Here is a 23147-nt window from a genome sequence, read left to right as displayed (position 1 = left end):
TACATTTATTATTTATGAAGACATTAGTAAAAATGTTTATCGTATTTGGGTTTTATTTTTGGACAGATTACAACCACTTTTATAATCATGAGTTATATACAGTTGTAGAAAATAGTCATTTATATTTAATTAGTGTATTTCATAGGTTTGGGCTGTGATAATTCTTTCTTCTTAAGCTTATCAGCAAATAAAGACGCATATAATCTTTTCAATTTGAATACTATCAAAACTGAAAATGCGGATTTGGAACTTAGGCATTAGATTGTCGATAAATTAATGTAAAAGAATAGCAAAAAAGAAACTTTGAGCAAGTCCTTTTTCGCCATAAACTCTTCAGTGGTTATTGGTCTCTCTTGCTGCAGTCATATAACTTTTTGTTTTTTTACATTTCATTTCAGATTCTGAAATACTATCACCATCCATTATCCATCTCAGTAATTCACAAGGCAGTCTGAGTTAACTAGCTGATTGTGCGGACACACACTACCGGGCGGCGGAAGTGACAAATATAGAGGAAGTAACAAATATGGGACATAGAATCATGTGAATGCTTTGTTTTTAGTGCATACACAACAAAATGATAATAAAATGAAACAAACCTTAAATATTGTATCAAAACTATATTTGAGAAGATAAAATAAACAATCCCAGAAATAATAACATCCCTGTATTCGTGTAATATCAAACATTTCATAGAAAATTACTTACATAGTAATATAACTTTGAAAGAAAACATATACCATACAAGTGTGTCACCAAAATGTGGACTAATTTAACATATTTAAAAGAAAAATATTAGCAAAATATACAGCAGGAAATTCAAAATTCATTTTTCCATATTTTGGTGACACTTTGTATTTAAGTATATACATAAATATAGAATTAAATAGAAAAAATCAAATTAATACATTATTTGGTAACCTAATAATTAAATGATACAACAATTAATATCGAATAAAAGATGAAAGAATGGTTTATTGCCCCTAAAAAGGTAGGGAAAATTTAAATTAGTTTATAAATAAATATGCCAGTTAGTTTGAACCATTGTAAAATCTTGGAATATTAAATATTTATGATAAATCATTTGAAGAAAATATCTAAAAATAACAATAGTATTGTGGTGTTAATTTACTTACACTAGTTCAATAGCCACAAAAGAAATGACATCATTTCTACGGCAGGGAATATCAGGATCAACATGTTACAGTGCCGCTGATATGGTATATACATATGTCGATGTAAATATATAGTTTTTTCGGATATTTAAATAAAACAATTTACAATTTTCAATATTCCTATTATGTTACATATGTTGGTAAGAATCAAACTGCTGAGCAGGATCAAATCTAGAACCACTACTCCAGATGTTAGATCCTGTTAATGGAATACCTATGGCATTTACACTCTGGCATAAAAAGAGGGGAATGTTGTCATGCCATACAAAATTTGAGTTTATTTAAAGGTTTGATTGGGCTTGACGATAATGGCGTGAAATGGTTACATTTACCTACAATAAACTATCATATTTATTTTTTTGAGACTTTTTTTGTTCAGCATTTTTCAAAATACAAGAATTTTATGATTTCATCTGAAGTTTAAAGTATTATTTCAATAATTGATTCGGCAGTCACATAGTGGTAAAACCTTTCCATTTTTAATTAAAAATTAAAGTGTTATCTTAAACAAAAAAAAAAACAAAAAACACTGAAAGCAACAAAATTAGGTATCTAAATACAACATTTTAAAATTAAATATTTCATTTGTCACAATTCAATAAGGTTTCAATTTTGAATTTAAGTTATTGACATTTTGCAAGAAAATATAAATGCAAACTTTTTATATTAATATTAAAATTAGATGATTAAAACGACTTGGTGCTTTGTTGTTCTAGCTAGGGGTATGAATTGCAATTGATTATATTAATGAAATTAGGATGTTATCTCAATTAAAATTTAATACAAATAAGCAGGGTCTTCAGTCAAGTCTTCAGTTCAGTAGAGGTTGCTGTTTGATACTAAAATATCCAAAATGTTAATACACCATACTTATAATATGTAATTACATATTATGAATCTAATCCCTTAGGGCCAGCATTGTGTTTATTCTCCAAATGATTGTTCTTAATTTATTAATCACTTCACTTATTTGATTATTCCTTAAGGATACTAATTCCAGAAGTTCTGCATTTTCCTTGTAAATATGTTTATACGCATCCAAGTTAGTTTTATCCTCCATAGGGTTGGGTTCATCTATAAGTGGAATAAGGCTCTCAGGACGGATATATTCTATTTCCTACAATAAAATAAAATCAAAATCATTTACAATGATACACTTTTTTTAACATACATCTCATTTCAATTATTCATGCAGATAAATCTAACAAAATTTAAAAATAATAAAGTTTAAAGATTTTGTCAAAATTAATATCCCTACAAGGATAAATAAGTTTATTGAGACAGGAAAATGGAAAACTGCATATATACAGGGCCAACAGCTTGCTATTGTTTGATCTAAGTGATCACTTTACACGCTGTGTAACATTTGCCATTGAACCTTTTTTAAAGATGATATAAATTTAAAAATGAACGAGTATTAATGTATTGAAATGTCAATCAGTTTAAGTGTCATATCTACTAATAACTATTGCAGCCTTTTGAAATATAACCTTCGCATTCTGACCCATAAAATATTATAAAATACACTGAAAAAATACATTTAATTGTAGTCCTGTATTTTTTCAGGTTTTAAAGGAATATGAAATAAACACTGACTGTTAGTGCTATAAAATAACTAAAGATTGATGAATTACAGGATTTTCAGAAAAAATAGAACCACTACAGTAAATTGCTTTTATTACTGTACCAAGTTAGCCAAATTACCAAATAAGCTAACCATGACTACACAGTAAAGTCAGGGTTTCATATTTCTTAGTATATATCTCAGTAATAATATCTTAAAGGTCTACAAGCATAATTAATACTCCAAGGGACTTTTGGAACTGTGTTTAAAAATTTTTGAACATGTCAGATTTTAGATGACACTGTTTGTACTTAATGTAAAGCTGGGTATTTCAAATAACAGAATTCTTAATTAATAAATGATTTACCGTTCCACGAACACTGTCGTTACATTTTTCATATATAAGTTGTAGTCTTTTGAAAAGTAATTTGATGGTCCGTAATTGTTCAGGGATTCGCGCCATAGTTTCATTGCTATAATTTGTGCTTTGTAAAGTTCCTTTAGGAGGCTGTAAAAAATACAAAAAAGCTCTATTTTAAAAATTTATTATTCTTTTTCCAACGTTACAAAATATCTTCAATATCAGCCTTTTACTAACTTGATACTCCAAGGTTAGCACATTTTTGGTGCTCAGTGACCATATCAGCTGCTATCATGACCAGAAATATTATCTGGGTATGAACAACCAACCTTGTTCTGAGTACAAGGAATATAAAATATCTGAACTGTCGGCTTAATGATCAATATGATCAATCCCAAGAGATCAAAACCAGGATAGCAATGGCGAGAAACTGCTTCATGAGTGCAAGAATGCTTGAAATATCATGGTTAAGGGGGTTTGAAAGGAAAATGTTTTAATGTAAATAGTTTTTTTCTATGTTCTGATCCCCCTGATACCTGAAGTGCAGAACTGATCCACAAGATAAGGGTTAGAAGAAGGTGAGCATGTGAAAATTAAAATATAAACCATATTTAATATTACTGTTGTTGATCTGTACCTGAAGACTTCGTAGTAATTTGAAAACATCTTGACTTCTACTGATGATGTCTTGAACTGTCTCTTGTCCAAAACTAGAAAAAGAAGGCATTCTTTAAAAATATAATTAACAGAGAATATAAATTAAAAATAATTTAAATTTTGTACACAACACAGGATTTAATCTCTGGGGTATATCATATTTCAAGATGTATTAAATATCTAAAAAGATACAAAGGGAATATGGAGTCCGGACATTCTCAGGGCTTACGAACCGGCATTTGCTGGCTTAAGTGACACTTTATACATTGTGTAACGTTCACCATTCTTCCCATTATTGAGCATCTCAATTCTCGGATGTTGTATATTTAGAGTATCCCAACTATTGCTTTCATATTTTAGTTGGAACTTGTAGATAGAACAGCCATCTGTTGAAAACTTTGAAAGTAATTAGCTTTTCCTTCTGACCATAGGTGAGAGTTCTTTTGGCCAAATTTATTTTGACTTATCAGGACATGTTTTAGGTGTGTATGCCAGGTCTTAAGCTCTTAAAATGCCCAGACTTATTACAAAAAAAGGCTTTTTGTCTGTTGAGTCTGTAAAATTGGAAATAAGTACCGTATTTTACGGACTATAAGCAATTTTTTTACCAAAAAAATCCTCCAAAATTCAGGGGCGTCTTATACTTAATTAATTATAAAATGTCCGGAGTTTGATTTTAAATTCCCACCAGTCTTAAATACGGCCATATATTTTATCCTGCAGGAAAACTATCTCTATCTGGCAATATTGTAGTATATGGGAATCGTAAAATAAAAATATAGCCCACCACAGAACACCACACGTGTATTTGTAGTACGCAAAAACATACTATAATTGCGTGATGCGATGTTTTATGATAATAAAAAGAGAAAGAAAGTTCATATGATGATTTTCAGGGATTTTAAAGGTCAGTTCGGTTTTATGGACTAATATTTTTTTTAGTCTGGCTTTGGAATCTAATAATAAAATTGTTAAAAATGTTATTTTAAAAAATGCTTCAATTAAGGTGCATCTTACAATCCGTACCTTCTTAGAGTCCGTAAAATATAGTACATGATAATAATTTCATTATAAAGAGTTTTCAAATGGTTGTTAATAGCCAAAATGTTGGTTGTTAACAACCAGGCGGTGTTAAAAAACAATACGCACCAGCAGAGCAATGCAGTGTTGAACTCCTTAGTCGGTGGTGGTTGATTATTTTCCTGCCTAGGTTCTTGTGAATGAGTTTCGGTAGTTTGGTTGCTTCCTAATGATCCTGCTGGATTTTCGGATGAAGGTATTGAAGAACCCATTCCCTAGTTAAATAAAGAAATCATCATGTTATTAACAGAACAAAGACAAGTCGATGAATCTGCGATGTAATTATAAAGTAGCAAAATCCTACTGAGTTATTACAAAATTAAAAATATAATTATAATTAGAGGAAGTGCAAAATTATAATTTTACTAATAATAATTTTGCATTCATTTTATTAATGTTATCAATACTTCATGCTGCTTCACTATTTATTGTCATTATAATTTGTAATAATATGTTATTGACACTTATTTTATTTTTTATTTTGGCATTCACTTTGTGGTAAGAAATGATTAAGTTGTAAATACACAAAGTGGTAAAAAACACTTGTTTTTTAGCACTTGAGTATTAATTTTTTTTTAACCACTTTTTTCTAATGATACAGATGCTTCCAACTACAAGTTTAAATAAGAACTCAATTTGAGTTTATATTCAAACCCATAGATGGAAATATAGGGTTTTCCAATAAGAGGTTTCATTTTAAATAGCCCGCTATCTGGGCAGCTGCCACTTTTGAAGCTGTCATCTTTTGACATTTGACAAGTAAAAACTACGCGATTAATAAAAATGCAACAATACACGCTTCAATAACGCATTGAAATTGTTAAAATTCACTACAGAAATGGTGAAAATTTTGCAATCACAGTTCGCGAAACTAAAGCACTTTTTGGTCGTGGTGAAGCGCCTTTTCGGCCACCAATAGTGAAACTTGTTAAAAAATTTGAGCTGTTGGGACAACTTGGTGATGTGAAGAATCGAAACCCTCAATGTGTCACTGTTTGGTGCAGTTTTTGGGCTGGCGGTGTGATTGGACCTTACTTATTCGAAAATGAGGCTGGTGCAACTGTTACGGTGAATGGATTGCGCTATCGAACTATGATTAATGATTTTTCATGGCCGGAATTGGAAGATATTGTTGTGGACGACGTTTATTTTCAACAAGACGGCGCTACGTGCCACACAAGCAACGAAACAATCGCAATTTTGCAACGAAAATTTCCTGGCCGTGTTATTTCTCGAAGAGGTGATCACAGTTGGCCCCCGAGATCTTGTGATTAAAACCTCGAGACTTTTTTCATTGGGGCCACGTGAAAGATAAGGTCTATGGCAATGCTCTACAATTGATTGAAGACCTTGAAGATGGAATTTGTGAAGTTATCCAGGACATACAGCCGCAAATGTGCGAATTGGTCATGGAAAATTTCATGAAAAGGATATGGTGCTGCAGCCGTAGCCGTGGCGGCCATTTGGCTGATATTGTTTTCCATCGTTAATCGCATATTTTTCTCTTAACAATGCAATAAATATTTATTGATTTACCTTAAAATATCCCAGTTTTTTTCAAATATCAAAATAAAACCTCTTATTGGATAACCCAATATCTGCAGCTTCCGAAACTAGTCGATAAAAATAAATATAATACTCGAGTGGTAAAAAACAAGTGTTTTACTACTACTACTACTACTACCATCGCGCCGTTTCACCCCAGGGGTAGGCAGAGAGGATGGAACGCCACACTCTTCGGTCCTGACACACACTCCTCGCCTCCTTCACATTCATACATCTAGTCATACATGCTCTCCGATTACGCAGACTTTTGACACCGCCAGATTTAAGGTTCTGATTGGTCTGATCGTGCCAAGTCTTTTTCGGTCGTCCTCATTCTGTTTTCCTACTTCATGTGTTTAGGTAACTAAACCCATTGATTATTTTTTTTATCTTTTATATAACTTGATAGTAGAAATACAACCTCAATAAGATACCAATTATACTACAAACTTTATTTTATAATGTTGTCATATATTATGTTCTAAAGTCAAAATAAGCCAGATAGTTAACACGTCTTAAAGGGAAGGTGAATTTTACAGTCTTCAGTTCGCCAATCGTCATTTGCGGGAGACTGTAATCACAATTACCAAAATTTCTACCCCTGTAGCAGGAGACTCTTTTTTGGGCTATATTGCGCTATTTAGGGTTTAGAGTGACATCTGTTGAATTTTTGATAAAGCTTTATTATGAGAGTAAAACTCAAGACTGTCCCACTCTTACCACTCTAAAATATATGTTTTTTATTACATATTATTAGTGCATAGTTACTTTTAGTTCATTTAAAAAAAAATTAAATTAATAATTTTATAATCATCATAAGAAAAAACATTATAATTCGGTCAGTGAGTGTTTATATTTCTTTTTTTTTATCAGTAAGATTTGAAATATTTTAATGATTTATATGCTGTTGCAATTAAAACATTACACGAGCGGAATAAGTCCATGTCGCTCATCCACTTACACTCGACCGACTCCGCATGAAATGTGTTAAAAATACTCCGAGCATTGTGAAACATGAAACCAATATTTCCTTTTATTTATTATAATTTTTGTATTTCAAAGTGTTTTAAAAATAAGTATTAATTTCCATTTCAATTTATAATGACCCATACATATTTTATCTTTTCCGGCAAGTTATTGTAGACACCAAAACCCCATTTACAAGACATGATCTTAATCTTAAATATTTTGAGATGTGTTAGAAATATTTTCCTTTCTTCTTCTTCTTTTTAATGGATTTTCACCCATCTTGGGTGTTTTAGCCAGTGTCGAGTTGTTATATTTTCCTTTGAAAAAAAGTTTATTATTGTCTATTTTGAAGGTAAATTTGATAAATAAACCTGTAATGGACTTCCTTGCGTATTTCCAGTCACATTCTGAATGTTAGCATTGTTGTGTTCCATTCCACTAACAGCGCTGACATCAGCATCCATGGGACCTGCTATAAAAAAAAGATAAACGATCCAACCTTTATTTTATTTGATTTGTCTTAAATCTCTTATTTATTTAAGTACATATATGCTAAAGATGGCAAAGTAACAAATGATGAATTTTACTTTGCTAAAAGGACAATCCTGTCATTCATTCAAACCCTTTTCCGCACCCCAATGGTGCATAGGGCACTGCATTGTAAACACAGTATCTTGATCATTAACACACGAAGGAAAGGTGATCAGCCTTCCGCTTCAGGTACCATCAGCTGTCATTCAAAGCAATATAATGAAAAAAATAATTAATAACGCGACAAGAGATATTTTATTTATCAGCAAGTTTTAAGCAGTTTAACAACATTGCTTGCCAATACATTGGAGAATTGTAGAACGACGGACTCTTAAATAATGATTGTGTAAACAAGTGCAGTTGTGTTCATTTGAATTCTATTTCTGTCCAGTAAGTACATACTCGTACATATCAAAATGATGTATGTAACTTTGTACTACAAGTTAACAACATCTTAGGCTTGTATTTAAACGAGTACTGTATAAATAGGTAGGAATTAGATATTGGAGTTTTTACAATTATTGTTTTCTTTTTATTTTGAAATGTGGATTGAGAATGAAATAATAATACATTTTTATTATCTGGTGTGAATGTGACATTTTGAGGTGCCAACATATTAGTTTTGGTTGCTAAATAATAAATTTCTTTAAATATTTTTGTCATCCATATATTATTTGGATGCCAAATTAGTAAAAATAAGATTTGAAAACCGTCATCCATTCCTCATTATGTTCAAGTTATATTCCATGAACTGTGGATAAGAGGATCAGACGTCTTTAAAACAACAGGGGATATGTGCATAAACATTGCTAGTATATTCATATAAAATTGGGTAATAATTTATTGGTACGTGAAATTCTGGCCAGTAAAATTATCAGCAGAAAAAAAACTCTTTCAGAAAGAAAACAGATATGTATAAAAATTTTCACAATATGTGAACAGGATTATAATGTAGCTGACTGAAATTGGCAGCCTTCAAAAGGAACTGGGAGTGTGATAAGAACTCGCAGGGTCCGCATTTAACAGTATGAAGGCTATTTGGAGATCGGATTTATACTCGGTGAAGACCAAATGCCGCCTATACAATGCCTGCATTGCTCCTGTTCTCTTATATGGTTGTGAAACATGGCACCTTACAAGGGCCCAGAGCAGCCGTGTACTAAGCTTTGAGAATAGGTGTCTGCGGAGAATTTTAGGCGTGCGGTGGTTTGACTTTGTGAGGAATGAAGAGATAAGGCGTAGGACGCAGCAAATCTTGGTCACAACTGTCATCAAGAAAAGGCGATTCAGTTGGCTTGGCCATGTACTCCGCATGCCTCCCGAGAGCCTTAATCAAGCTTGCCTCTTTTACAAGGCATCAGGTTCGCGCTGCCCAGGACGACCACTGCTGACAATTCGTCGGCAGTTCTCGTCAGAACTTCGGGACGCGGATCTGACTTGGAAGGATGCAAGGGAGCTGGCAGCCGACAGAAAAGCCTGGAGACAGTTTGTGGACTCCATATGCTCCACCTAGGGAGCGGATATGGTTTAATTAATTAATATTTATGAGTGTATGAATACTGTATGCTGTGTTCATAGATATTCTGATACATAAATTTGCTAAAAATTTGTGAATGATTAAAAAAAAAAAACTAACCTGTTTGCATTTGGCTAACCAGAGAGCCTCCTGCTTCAGCACTGACACTTTCAGTTCCAGGGCCATAATTAGTATTCATGAAAGCTGGATTATTGGAATGGTTTCCAGAATACTGGTACCCTCGTCCAGACATGACTTGAAACAAACTATAAGTAAATATAACATGAGGTTGAGAAACTTTCTAAGAAGGTGCTGTCACTATAACCTGTAAACAAGTCAAGAGTTTTGTATTATCTTGTTTGAAATAGATAAGACTAGATAGTGGCAGTTTATAAAATGAATGCAGTAAATTTTATAGATGTAAACAGAAATTATAAAATTAGGTTAAAAGATATTATTGTGACATGAACATATTTATTTGTATCTCAAATTAATATGTTCTCGAAATATACAATATGTCACATTTGGTCTTACCTACAGTATGCGCATATTTTCAAACACTGAAAAATAATCATGTGTATTACCAGCAGTGCAGTCTGTTAATTAGTTGAAAAATCATAAATTTAACAATTTCCCAATTTAGTTTATAAATGGTATCAGTGTAATGGATGAATAGGAGTACCATAGTGTTAAAAATCAAAAACTCTCTAAGTCCGCACATTTCACACAAAAATAAGTAAGTATTTAGTTAAATTATTTCTGACAGTGTAAGGTGATTTGCCTTTAAGAAAGTTTAAAGTATTCAATTATTTGGTATTGATATTGTTTAAATTGCCAACTTTTGGTAAACTGTATGTTCTTAGTTAATGTGTATTCCGGGATGACAAAAAATTCACCTTCTGTTTTGTTATTTATTGTTGTTTATATTTCAGTTCACCGGGATTCCATTAATTATTTGACGATAAGAAATTATTGGTCATTGTATTTTTATTAATTGAGATAAGAGTACCTAGTGTAGTGAATTTTATAATGTGTTTGTTTTTGAAGTTTTCTGTGATAAATTACATCACCCTGAAGATTTTTTAGTGATGGAAAGATTGATGAAGATATAGAAAGGAGAGTGATCCTGGGAAACCAGTGGATAGTGTGCTGAAATCAGAAGTAGCAAATAAAAAACTAACAGTGGAAACCGGCAGTGCGCAATGGAGTCCTGGTATGTACCAACCTTATGCACAAAAGTGAAGTATGGTGTTGGAAAAAGGATAAAAGTAGACTGAATGCAGTCAAAATGCAATGCTCTCTGACGAATTTGCGGCAAAATGGTGTATGATAGATGTTTGAATAGTGAAATAAGGAAAGAATGGAAGGCTGAGTAAGTATTATCAATAAAATTAATGAAGGTGTGTTAAGATGGTTCGGACATGTGAAACAAATGAGTGAGAAAAGAGTGGTAAAATAAATTTATCAGGTGAATGTTGTTGAAATAAAAGCAAAGAAAGACCAAAGAAATCTTGACACAATCAAGTATTTCAAATATGTACTTAAAAGTAGTCGGGTCAGGAGTCGAAATAATCCGCATGTGTGTGTGAGGAGATAGATGAATATGGAAGAGGCAAATGTGTTTGCCAAGACAGAATGATGTGACGTTCTAGTATTTCTGCCTACCCATGCAGAAAGCAGTGTGATTGTTAGTTTTATACATTGTTTGATACAATTTTTTTCTTATAATTAGTATACCAAATGAAGTTAAAAGAGGTACATCTACAGTGTAATTAATTTTTTTGTTTATATGTTTTATATATTAAGTCAAGCTATGTATTGTATTTGTCCTGAAGCAGGTACCCATTTTAATGATTACTTTGAATTTTTTAAATCGTAAAATATAAAATAAAACAAAGATGTTAAGATTCTAAAATAATTTATTATAATACAGAATTCATTAAGATCGTCTCATTGTAAGCATAACATTAATTTCCCAAATAATAGTTCTTAAGTTATTAATAACTTCTTTCAACTGTTTATTCTTCAGCACCACTTGCTCCGTCAGCTCTTTGTTTTCTTCACTGACCACTTTGTACTGTTCCGACGCCTTCTTCTCCTCGATGCTCTTGTGTTCAAACTCCTCCTTCAGTGGGATGAGGCTCTCGATGTGCGTGTACTCCATGCCCTGCAACATGTGAACATTCTGTAAGGTTTATTTGAAACAGAACTTCTGAGGAATTCATTTTTTTTTTAAATTACCTAACGTCCAAGTGACTCTGAAATTTAGCTACGGCTTAAGCAACACGTCCCATGTCCATGTCCCTACTCAGGCTTCAACTTTATAAGTTTTATAGCCTATGCCTACTCGTGAGTGGATTTACTCTTTATGTTTAAAGTTACTATAATTTCATGTTATTCATGAGTGAATATTCTAGGCAAAAACACTCGCTCTGAAGAATTAAAAAATTCTATAATGTTTACATGAGAAACAGACCCACTCCTTAACCCCTTTTAACTAACTAACTAACTAACCACCACGCCGCTTCACTGCAGGGGTAGGCAGAGAGAATAGAACGCCACACCACTCTGTCTTTGCTAACATTCTTCGCCTTTTCCACGTTCATGCATCTCCTCATAAATACCCGCCAATTATTTTGGCTACACTTTCAAGTATTTGTCGTACCTGATCGTGCTCTTTTGATCCAGTAAATATGAACACATTGTTTGCGGAAAACGCTTAAAAGCGTCTTTTCATACTGTTGGTAGAGAGTGAAATACTTAAAAGCGTTCTACTTGCTTACTTTTGGTAGAGCGAGAGAAACGCCAATAAACATCGTACAGATCAGAATTGGGTTTGTGGTTACTTGTGATTAGTATGCTGATTTATATTACTTGTGATTAGTGTCTGCCTCCGTGGTGTAATGGTTAGCGTGTTTAGATACTGTGCTGGAGGTTCTGGGTTTGATTTCCAGACGGATGGGTAAAAATAAATATTAGTGATTTTACAATACAATATTTATTTAATATTACCCTGGACTGGTACCTGAAGCGCAAGACTGATCACTTTGCCTTCATGTAAGTAACGATTAAGATAACACCGTCAATATGATGCAGTGCCCTATGCACCATTGGATGCGGATAAGGGTTGGAAGAAGAAGAAATATCTAATGCAAATTTAATGTAAAATGGAACATTACCGGAACTTGACAATTCTCATTGCACTTCTCATATATAAGCCTTAATCGTTTAAAAAGCAATCTTATTGTGCGTAATTGTTCCTGAATTTTTGCTTTTTTTTCATTACTCGTGTTGGCACCTTGTGGCGTTCCGTTCGGGGGCTGAAATAATAAGAAAATATGTTTATTAAAAATTAATAAAAAAATAAAACAAATGATAATTCCAACGTCAATTAAATGAAACTAAGCTTATTATATAGTGAGGATCAGACAAGAATCAAATGTTCCACAAAGAAACTATAAAGGCACTGCGTGCAACACATTCGACTAACATATTTAGGGGTCTTTTTTACTGCTAATACAAATATTTAAAATAAAAATTCTTCTAGGAATAAAGTGATAATGAAAATATTCAAATTATATATCTGATAATGGATAATTGTTCATTTCTTGGTAGCGATAAAAATCTGCAAAGCTTAGGGTTATAGCATCTGACTGGACACCAGATGATTCGGTTCCTGCGATATACTGAATTCATTATGTCATAGTGATTTTTCTCTTTGTTTTTAAATATATACTCTATGTTATTATTCAGTGTCCTCATCACTTGTTCTTTTGCAAAATTATTATTATTTTTCCCTTTATTAAGAAAAACATTTTGTCGGGTTGTGGTCGGGGACTCTTAAGTCAGAGTTTCTCGGTTCGAACCCACCCTACCACAATTTGATACCTATTTCTAATAATTAGCCGCTGAGGCTCACAGAAATATGTATGTAGTATGAAATTGAAATATTTGTGTAAATAATAAAAATACAAATATTTCTCTTTTTTAATTTTTTTTATTATTTAAATATAAATTTATTTTTCTTCCAACTACTATCTGCACTAAATAGTACATAGGGCACTAAATATTATTAAAGTAGCGTTATTTTGAATGTTAATCACATACATGAAGGCAAGGTGACAGTCCTGCACTTCAGCCCGGAGTGATAAAATAGTATGTACATATATAAATATGTACATATTAGATTCATTTATCACTTACCTCCCTAGAAATAAAACCCGGGACCTGTAGCATGGTAGCCAAATTCGCTAACCACTACACTATAGAGGCAGATAATAATTTTACCACAGCGAAACAATAACGGCGCACCAAATAGAAAAGTCATTCTTCACTAATTGGATTTTTTTAATTTTTGCATATTCACGTTTAATGCATTTTTCAATATGATGATGTAAACAAGAATTTGCGATCTTTACATATTCTAAATTAATAATTTTTCCAGAAGGGTGACCTTGAAATCTACTCAGATAAAATTTTAAAAATAATAAATATTCAATGAAACGAAACTAAATGAATGTATGCTGTATGTATCATTAATGTTATATACAGCAGACCTTGCAAACAAATCTATAGAATAAGAGGTTTTAAAATAAATGGAAAGGAAAATTTAATCAAAACTACTTTAGACAAACAGATCAATTACAAACAGCATGTACCTGGATTACTTTCAATGTTTGAAATACTTCTTGCGTTCTGCTAACAATATCTTGCACAGTTTCCTGCCCAAATCTGTAATAAGAACAACGCATAACATGAGTACTAACTAAATTACAATGGACACATTGTAGTAGATAGATAGATAGATACTAATGTGAGCTACAATGCAATCCAAATAGTGCTAACTAAACATCACACCGCTTCTTCGCAGGAGTAGGCAGACAGAATAGAATGCAACACCACTCTGTCTTTGCAAACATTCTTAGCCTCTTTAACATTCATGCACCTCTTCATACACACCCGCCGATTATTTCGACTCCTGACCCGAACGCTTTCAAGTATATATTTGACATACCTGATCATTCCAAGTTTTCCTCGGTCTTCCACTGCTCTTTTATTCAACTACATTCGCCTTATAAATTTGTTTAACCATTCATTCCATACTCATTTGTTCCACATATCCAAACCATCTCAACACACATTTCTTAATTTTATCGATAATGCTTATCTCAGCTTTGCATTTTTTTCTTATTTCACCATTCAAACATCTATCATACATCGTTTTGCAACACATTCATCTGAGGGATTACATTTCGACTGCATTCTGTCTACTTTCATCCTTTATTTGTCAATTCCATGCTTCACTTCCAAACATTCTCCAATGCGCACTGCCAGTTTAGCTTAACACATTTCGGCCGGGTATTTTTTTACGCCTGCCAACCGCTGGCTACGGAATTTGATAATTGCGTACATATAGTTTAGACCTTAACAAAGAGATTGGTACATAATATTCATATAATAACATTAAATAGTTCCTTCTTTTCCGACATTGAATTTAGCCCGGCGCAGAAGGTAAAAATACCCATCCTGTCCTTAAGCATCAATCAACCGAACGGGTAGAAATATCTTTCCTGTTCTTTGTATGTTAAAAAATAAAAATAATAACAAAATATAATTACCGACAAAGTGAGGCCGTGTTGAATTCTTTACTTTGTTGGGGTTGATTAGAGGCTTGGTTAGCTTGCACTACATTGGAGTTGGTCTGACTGATGGTGGTGTTCACATTGGCGGGGCTGGGGGTCATGCCAGAGGGGGCTATGCCCATGGCTGCCCCCATGGTGGTGCCCATGGCGGACCCCATGGCGGGCCCCATGGCTGGCCCCATGGCGGGCCCCATGCCCGGCCCGGGCATGCCGACCGCGCCCATGGCAGCCGCCATACCCATTCCCATGCCCTGGTTTGGAGACGGAGTGGAGCTAGCTATGGCCATACTCTGCAATAGAAATTGAAATGATTAAAAAATTACATATTTTATTTTTAAAATAATCGTAGCAACATAGCCAGCTTTTTTTTCTCGGCAAAACAGCTGCCTGATTTAGAAAATTATTATTAACCCATAAGCTGCGGATCGCATCTATTGTCGTTTTTTATAAAGGTACCGTTGACTGCGGATCGCATGCATAGTCGTTTTTCAACTTTACGTACTTATATCAACACCTATGGATAATTTTTTGCACTTAAATTTGGTTTGAGGTATAGATGAATTAGTTCTCTTTGATTTGGTGTCATAAAATATCAAAATAATTTTTATTTTGTGTCAACTTTATCGTGAATATTTCCGGTCGGCTCGTGCTCGGCGCGTGGTCTCAGTATCATTTAGTCTGTTCAATCAGTTTAGGCGATCTAAATTATCATAAACTTTTTTCATAATTATTATATTTATTAACTGTGTGGAACGAGAAGGGTATTATAATTAACTGACAAATGATTGTGTAACACGGTGTTTTGTGATATTTGTTGTTTATTATCGTGCAATGCTTCGAATACTGGAAGCATTTTTTTTAATGTTATAACTTTTATCGCCATAAATATGTCTCTACGTATTAAAATTTATACGACAATAACGACAATATCATGTTTTTATAAGAAACAACGATTCTGAAAACAAAAATGGTGAAAGCGACTTTTACCAATACGCGAGAAAAGGCATAAAGTCACATAATTTTGATGTCCCACATGCAAAATGGATTTTTGTTCTAATCCCTGTTTTGAAGATTTCCACAAAATTTCGAAATATTAATCATTTCCGTTTTTTAATATAAACTTTAATTTAAAATATTGTTCTAAATTTAATTTTAATTTACATTTATTTTTTAGTATAACGCATTAAAAAAAAACTACGCGCTGCAACGAATGGACTATACGACAGCCGCGTCTTCTATACAACCGCCAAATTTTCTGCGGCGAGTCCGTTAATGTTAATATTTTGGTGTAAATACACTATAAAAACATAATAAGTAAAGTGAATTGTGTACTGTGAACATCTATAATAGATATCCGAGCGACTTCCGAAAGCTTCACTACAAAAAAATATGCTTTTTTTGTCAAAAATATTGTAATGTAAAATAATCCAGCACGGAACGGAAAGTTTGGTACTCGAAATCGAGCAGCTTAGAGGTTAATATTTAACCAAATCTGCTCCTTATGGGGAGTATATGTAGTCCACAAATTATCTTCAGGCTTTTCTGTCGGCCGCCAGGTCCTTCGCATTCTCCCAAGTCAGGTCCGCGTCCCGAAGTTCAGACGAGAACTGCCGTCGAATTGTCAGCAGTGGTCGTCCTGGGCGGCGCGAACCTGATGCCTCGTAAAAGAGGCGAGCTTGATGAAGGCTCTCAGGAGGCATGCGGAGTACATGGCCTAGCCAATTAAATGGCCTATTCTTGGTGACAGTTGTGACCAAGATCAGCTACGTCCTACGCCTTATCTCTTTATTCCTCACAAAGTCAAACCACCGCACGCCTGAAATTCTTTGCAGACACCTAGTCTTAAAGCTAAGTGTACCGCTGCTCTGGGCCCTTGTAAGGTGCCATGTTTTAGTCGTACAAGATTATAGAAAATAGGTTATGTTATTGAAATTACTAATATTAATATCAGCAGCAACAACAAAAAGTTATACCTGTGGAGGCATTCCTGGCATATTTCCCATTGGGTTCTGTAAATTGGGATTATAAGACTGTCCCATTCCAACCATTCCTCCCACTGGTCCCATTTGACCCATCACACCTAAAATGAGTTCAATTACATGAATATGTAACAAACAAATCCAATTTACTAAACATCTTAGTAGCTAAAAAAGACAGATAAAAACATAACTCAAACACACTGAGCTCTTGAAAGATGGGCCAGAAGCCACTCAAAAATTAAACTAAAATTCAACAAACTTAATTCCTTTATCTGTAATTTTAAAGTGAAAATATCCTCAGAAACTACTAGTTTTGAGGACAAAGTGAAAATTAAAAAATGCTTAATCGCCAGAATATTTGGGATGTTTATTTTTACGATACTTTGTGAACATAATATTATTTGATAAATTAAAAACCTGATAATTGATTGACAATCGAACTCGGCATCCCAGTTCCCATGGGTCCAGTCACGAAATTATTCCTCATGGCCGGGTTGTTGGGAAATCCTCCGGGGAATTGATGCCCTTGTCCAGACATAATATATCTGTTATATTAACAACTATAAAACTTAACACATATTATTGATTATAATAAACATTCGCAAAAACACCTACTCCTGCCGCCAAACACAGACTTGTCAAAATTGTTTGTTAAATATTTTGTTGCCAGTTGTTTAAAATTAACAAATATAAATGTAGATGATATTGGTTTGTTTTACTTAATTTTTAATATTTAACTCTCAATCTTTTTAAAAATATATTTTTAAATACATTTTTTTTTTATTTTACCATTGCATTTTTTATTTCACATTTTTTTTCAATGTGTAGTAGTCATAGAAAAATATTTTTATTGAGGATAAACCGTTTTAACTACTGGCAATTTTTAAACAGGTTCCTTCTTTATCATCTATTTACTGTGGAGTACTGCCATCTAATGACAAAAAATGACTACAAAAACAGATTTCCCTTTAAGTTTGGTTTAAATCTTAGGTATTTATTTTATTTTATTGTTCTAACATTTATTAATAGAAAAACTGACATATTCCTCCCCTTTCAAAGCGTTAGAGTCAAACAAAGATATAGATATGGAAACTACTACAGTTTAATTTTCCACGTCCATCTCATAAAAACACTTTTTGGAATTACCTAACGTCCAATTCAATCTGAAATCCAGCTACGGTTTATGCAACTCCACTTATCATGTTCCTACTTAGACTCCAACATTATAAGTTTTATTGTATTTTTCAACTTGTGAGTGGGTTTATGGGGTTTGTGGGGAAATGTTTAAAGTTACCATAATTTCATGTAATTCTCAAGTGAAATATTGTAGGCAAAAACACTTAAGTACATGCATGCTGATTGTCTAACTTATGACTTGTACCTGTTTCAATATTTTTTCCTCAAGTTTTTTGTTCTTATCAGGTTTCACGAAACGAATTTCTAATATTTGAAATTGTGTTTTGCATTTATCCATTTAAGTTAATTTCATTTTATTTAACACAAGTAACAAGATGTAGAATAATCATATTGTTAAGTAGGTAAATTGTGTAGTAACCGTTGGCATGCTCATGAGTTTTTATTCAGAGTAAACAGTAGATTTGGATAAGAAATAGGCAGAGATTCTTTATGGAAGTTATCGATTTAACTACATAGTATAGATAACTTTAAAATTACTTCAGGCCCATTATTTCTAATAACTTTGATATTTTAAAATAAACAACACATATGCCTTGACAGATATACTTTTGGCGTTGACCAAGAATGAGCCTGATGCGTCCATTCCCTTAGATATCTTTTTTCCCCATAGAACTGTATCTTCTATCATCTATCATTATATTTTGGTTACTCTTCCTGCTATGGTTTCCTTTCACTATCAAACCCGTGGCCTTACGTAATGAAAATATTAGTTTGTTCCTAATGCCCAGCTTCAAGACCTTTGTCAATGCTTCGATACACCTAATCTCTGGATTTCTTTTATGGTTATTTGAAATGCACACTCCTGTTATGCTGCTGCTACTTCTGCTATTAAAGTGACATGAAGGATGGAAATAAAACGCTTAACTATTTTAGATCACATATATTTCTGAGACATGTATTAAGTACATAGTTATATAATGTTATACCATATCTAATACAATACCATAACTTTATCGAAGATAAATGCCAAATATGTCTGCATATTTCATTGGTAATAATACATTTGTGATCATAAAAATTATTGTAATTGAGTACTAGTAGATAACTGAATAGAATAATAATTTGGAAATAACAAGATATCCTACTTATAATTTAAGTACATTCTAGAGGTCATATTTTTGTTTATAAATAGATTGCTATAAAAAAGTGAGTTAACATATAATTTAATTAAAAACAATAAAATGTACTAATATATTAAAACTATTTCCATATTTATATAAGTTAACATAACTCAATAATTTAGGTATGTCATCATTGGTTCAGCTGTTTTTTTAAACTTAAGTAATACTCGTTAAATAGTTTACAATAAGTGTAGAATAATAATCTATTACCACATGACACACTATTTCTAAAAAAATATGTGTGAAATGTGTATGTAATGTACTTACTATCAATTTATTCAATTAAATTTTTATGTGGTATGAGAAGATATTGTTTTTAAGGAGCCTAACTTATCATTTTTTATAATTTTTGGGAAGAAAAAATATGCAAATGAAGAATTCAGGAGTAAAAAGAGAATTACAAAATTATTGCTTTTGATTTAAAAAAAAAACTTTCAGCTAAACAAATGTACCAATTCTGCGAAAATAGATTTTAAATAGACCGATGCAGTTACATAATCCTCCATTGTTTTCAGACAATAACTATTTATTATTAAGGTTTTAAATGAAAAATATGGCAATCATAATATACTGTTTTAGCAAAATGTGCAAGATATTCAAAACTGAGAAAGTATATGTTTAATAAAAAAGACTATTTAAAAGGCACATTTTGGACGGATAATATGGGCATACTGCTGAAATGGACGCAATGGTCTATAAGTTAGGGATTGAGGATATACATTTAGGAAGGATTGTAATACATAATATTATTTTTTATATACTAAAATAACTTAGATATTCATTTACCCAATATTTATTTAAGTAGATTCTAAGGGGTTTCATTAGTATTAGGTATTATCCTAAGGTAGACTAATATACAGTAAAAGCTCGTTAATCTGAGTTTGAAGGTACCAAAATTTTCAAATTGGAGAACTCAAAATGATATTTTTAATATATAAACTGATGCGCAGCAAGGTTTCCAAAGTTGTTTGTATTTTATTAAAATTATAAACAAAATAACAAAAGCAGTGGACAAAAACTGTAATCTTATCAAATTTGTTTTAAAAAAATCCAGTTTTCTCGTAATGTTTTGAATTTTAAGATAAATATTTTTCAAAATTTTAAATATGGTTCTTTTAAAAAAATATTGTATATTTTACATGAAAAATCATTAGGACGGACCAGCAATTAGACATACTTTTCCAATTATGAATTTGTTCCAAATAATGAGCTTGAACTGTATACATAATTGTTAAGAATTCATAATATTTCTATACATTTAAATTATTTTTAATATTTTTGAATATTTTATGTCCGATGTTAAAATAAAATACGTACAAATGTATCAAAAAGAAGATAAGACTATTGTACAAATTAAGGGTTGGTTATATTTTCTAGAGAGAACAAGCGAAACACTCGGTATTACTTTGTGCTTGATATTTGTCAATAATATTAGTCCGTAGAACAGAACTTCCATTTCTACCCAAAAATAATGTTAAGCGCACTATGCATATACATATTGGCCCAATGAATAACATACGATCTACGAGCGTAACATTATTTATAGGGTGTTATTAAAGTTTTTTTCTTCAATTATACATAGTTAGATGAGATTTTGAATATTCAATTATTGAGTTTGGGTTAAATAAGAAGAGAACAAACTTATTCTAAAGGGACTAGTTTATCATATTTTTAAAAATTAATTTATAACTTAAACATAGGAGAAATAATAAAAAATACCTTATATTTATGACACATGGTTTTAAATATTATTACAACAATGATTCCAGTTAACTCAATATTTTAGTGAATTTTGTGCTGAAAATTTATTTATGTTCTCTGTTTTTACTGTTTTTAGAAATGTAAATGAATGGATGACATATTATAAAAAAAATTATTTTATTATTATTGGAAAATCTCATATTTTAAATTATATTGAATCCAAAAATAGTAAACTTCGTTCAACACAATTTGCTATGCATGTTTTAAATTATGCATATGCTGTAATCCATCACAGCTAAAAAATGAACATATGATTTTTCAATTTATTTGCTTGATGGTGAACAATTCATACAAGCATTTTTATAGACAAATACATATTTCAACCTCTTCTACAAATATTACTGTAAGCTACAAATCAACCAATTGGAGTTTTTTTTATGTATATGGTGTATAATTTATTTTGTTTTTAGTTTTAACTAACAAAAAAATGGTTTTCTTTTTTCTTGGAGCGTTAACTCAGTCAACTCATATTGACAAATGCTCCGGATAAATATGTGTAAATCCTGTAATATTGCATTCTGTGGCTTACGATAGGACTTGTAGCAAGAAGTAGATGTATCTATTGCCATAAAACGTTGACCTAAGTAAGGTATATTAGAATGTGATGAAAAGAGAGGAAATAAATTTGATAAAAATCAGAAAATTTAAATCAATTAAATAACAAAATACATAATCGTTATTACATTGTTATTGGGGAATTCTGGGGAGATTTGAATTATTGTTGTTTTAATTAATGAGCTTTTACTATACGTAGGTTGTTGGTTATAAATGGCAAGAATGTTAATTTTTTGTACAAGTTTATTATGGTTTGTAAAAAAAATAACTAACAGATCTTCAGAAATCAGAGAAGTTTCTATAAAATAAAAATATGAAAATATTAATAATTTTTAGCAATAAGAAAATAATTTTAGTAAGAGCATAAATTATAAATATTTTTTATACATATATTTAAAGACAAGATTTTCGTCTTAGCCAGTTAACATTATTACTTTAGCGTACTCAGTTTTATAAAAAAATGTTGATTTAAGGGTAAAGTGTGAATTGTCAATACAACCACAATAGTAGATACAACCAAAACACTAACTCAAACAGTTAAGTAGATTAAATGTCCAATATTTATTATATTCTGATTGGAAAAACTGGAGCAATTTATGATGAATACCTACATCTACATATTATACTAAAGGTAAATCTATACACCATTATCGCTTTAAAAGAAATAAAAATTATCCTCTTAATATCTAGCAGTAACTGACAATCCGTCCCTTTGGATAAATGGCGTGACACTTAGTATGTCGTCAACACATTTTGACTTGTACTTTTTAACATTTAACTAACCTAATTAAGTCACAATCCATTTCCAATTCATTTAGTATTCCTGAACTTCTAAAATCAGAAGGCGGGTATTTCGAAAGTTTTTATTAAATTTTGTTTAATTACTATTATACATTCTAAGTATAAAGATAAGCTCGTATCCCAGCGATGTGTTCATCAAAAATAACGTGTCTTTGGCACTTACTTATTAATCATATTGTACGTGCCTGACATTACAACTCACACTGAGAATGTTACGCATAGCTCTTTCTGATGAACTCCAAAATAATCACTAAATATTTGATGTATTCATATTTTCAGTGGTGAGATTATAAGTGTTTATGAGGGAAAAGAATGCTTTTTATTAGACTCCGGGTAGTGGGATCAGAGTAGACGTCGTTTACTGCATTCGCGCTTCCTGCAGGGTGGGCTGCTGCGGCGGGTACGGGGAGAGTCCGGGCAGGACCCCTCCGGCCGGGAGCGCGGCCTGGGGGAGGGTGGCGTAGGCTGCGTACGGGGGCATGTAGCTAGCTGCCGCCACTCCGGCTCCAGCTGCAATAAGATAAATAAAATATTTTAATCTTTAAAATTGAGTATAAATCAATGTGGAAAAAAGCAATAGGAGAATGTTTGCAACTACGTAAGGTATGGTGTTCAATCTGTTTGCCTATCCCTTTGGGTTAGCAGCGTGATGGTAAGTTACTTAGTTAAATTAGCCGTATCCATAGTAGTGCA

General features: G+C 32.1%; 3 protein-coding genes across 7 annotated transcripts in view; all 3 read right to left on the bottom strand.

Moving 5' to 3' along the window:
• Positions 1 to 605: 605 nt before the first annotated feature.
• Positions 606 to 9943, bottom strand: LOC148313769 (mediator of RNA polymerase II transcription subunit 30-like). Of its 2 annotated transcripts, XM_088278359.1 has the most exons (6): positions 9519 to 9943; positions 7723 to 7823; positions 4907 to 5052; positions 3738 to 3810; positions 3107 to 3247; positions 606 to 2292 (listed from the first exon to the last, which is right to left on the bottom strand). In XM_088278359.1, the coding sequence occupies exons 1-6, from the start codon at positions 9649 to 9651 to the stop codon at positions 2074 to 2076; spliced, it is 813 nt and encodes a 270-aa protein (XP_088134485.1). In that variant the 5' UTR covers positions 9652 to 9943; the 3' UTR covers positions 606 to 2073. The 2 variants fall into 2 exon arrangements, with proteins under 2 accessions (XP_088134485.1, XP_088134492.1); XM_088278366.1 differs by lacking the exon at positions 3107 to 3247 and having other exon boundaries at positions 1946 to 2292; positions 9519 to 9779.
• A 1356-nt stretch (positions 9944 to 11299) lies between these two features.
• Positions 11300 to 17665, bottom strand: LOC148313768 (uncharacterized). The gene is made up of 6 exons (XM_088278315.1): positions 17437 to 17665; positions 17014 to 17120; positions 15017 to 15330; positions 14057 to 14129; positions 12578 to 12718; positions 11300 to 11565 (listed from the first exon to the last, which is right to left on the bottom strand). Exons 1-6 carry the CDS (start codon positions 17555 to 17557, stop codon positions 11338 to 11340), a joined length of 984 nt encoding a protein of 327 aa, XP_088134441.1. The 5' UTR covers positions 17558 to 17665; the 3' UTR covers positions 11300 to 11337.
• A 4859-nt stretch (positions 17666 to 22524) lies between these two features.
• The window catches only part of LOC148313767 (RNA-binding protein 38-like), a 72778-nt gene continuing 72155 nt past the window's right edge, over positions 22525 to 23147 (bottom strand). For all 4 annotated transcript variants that reach the window (XM_088278327.1, XM_088278335.1, XM_088278342.1 and 1 more), the window contains one exon: positions 22525 to 22964. In XM_088278327.1, the coding sequence (XP_088134453.1) occupies positions 22813 to 22964 (152 nt within the window). In that variant the 3' untranslated portion in view covers positions 22525 to 22812. The remainder of the gene's footprint in view (positions 22965 to 23147) is intronic.

Source organism: Brachycentrus maculatus, unplaced genomic scaffold (assembly GCF_059751285.1).
Source record: "Brachycentrus maculatus isolate JH-2025_06_01 unplaced genomic scaffold, ASM5975128v1 h1tg000005l, whole genome shotgun sequence".
In the NCBI taxonomy this organism is placed as follows: Eukaryota; Metazoa; Arthropoda; class Insecta; order Trichoptera; family Brachycentridae; genus Brachycentrus; species Brachycentrus maculatus.
The sequence above is the reverse complement of the archived record's forward strand: the minus strand, read 5'-3'. Positions and strand labels throughout refer to the sequence as shown.

Excerpts from the sequence above, each read along its gene's own strand:
- LOC148313769 (XM_088278359.1), bottom strand. The coding sequence starts at position 9,651 with ATGTCTGGACGAGGGTACCAGTATTCTGGAAACCATTCCAATAATCCA. Across the intron at positions 5,053-7,722 it reads CGCAAGGAAGTCCATTACAG|GGAATGGGTTCTTCAATACC; the intron begins GTTTATTTATCA and ends TTATTTAACTAG. Across the intron at positions 2,293-3,106 it reads ACGACAGTGTTCGTGGAACG|GAAATAGAATATATCCGTCC; the intron begins GTAAATCATTTA and ends ATTTTATTGTAG.
- LOC148313768 (XM_088278315.1), bottom strand. The coding sequence starts at position 17,557 with ATGTCTGGACAAGGGCATCAATTCCCCGGAGGATTTCCCAACAACCCG. Across the intron at positions 15,331-17,013 it reads TGCCAGGAATGCCTCCACAG|AGTATGGCCATAGCTAGCTC; the intron begins GTATAACTTTTT and ends TTTCTATTGCAG. Across the intron at positions 14,130-15,016 it reads AACACGGCCTCACTTTGTCG|ATTTGGGCAGGAAACTGTGC; the intron begins GTAATTATATTT and ends TTCTTATTACAG.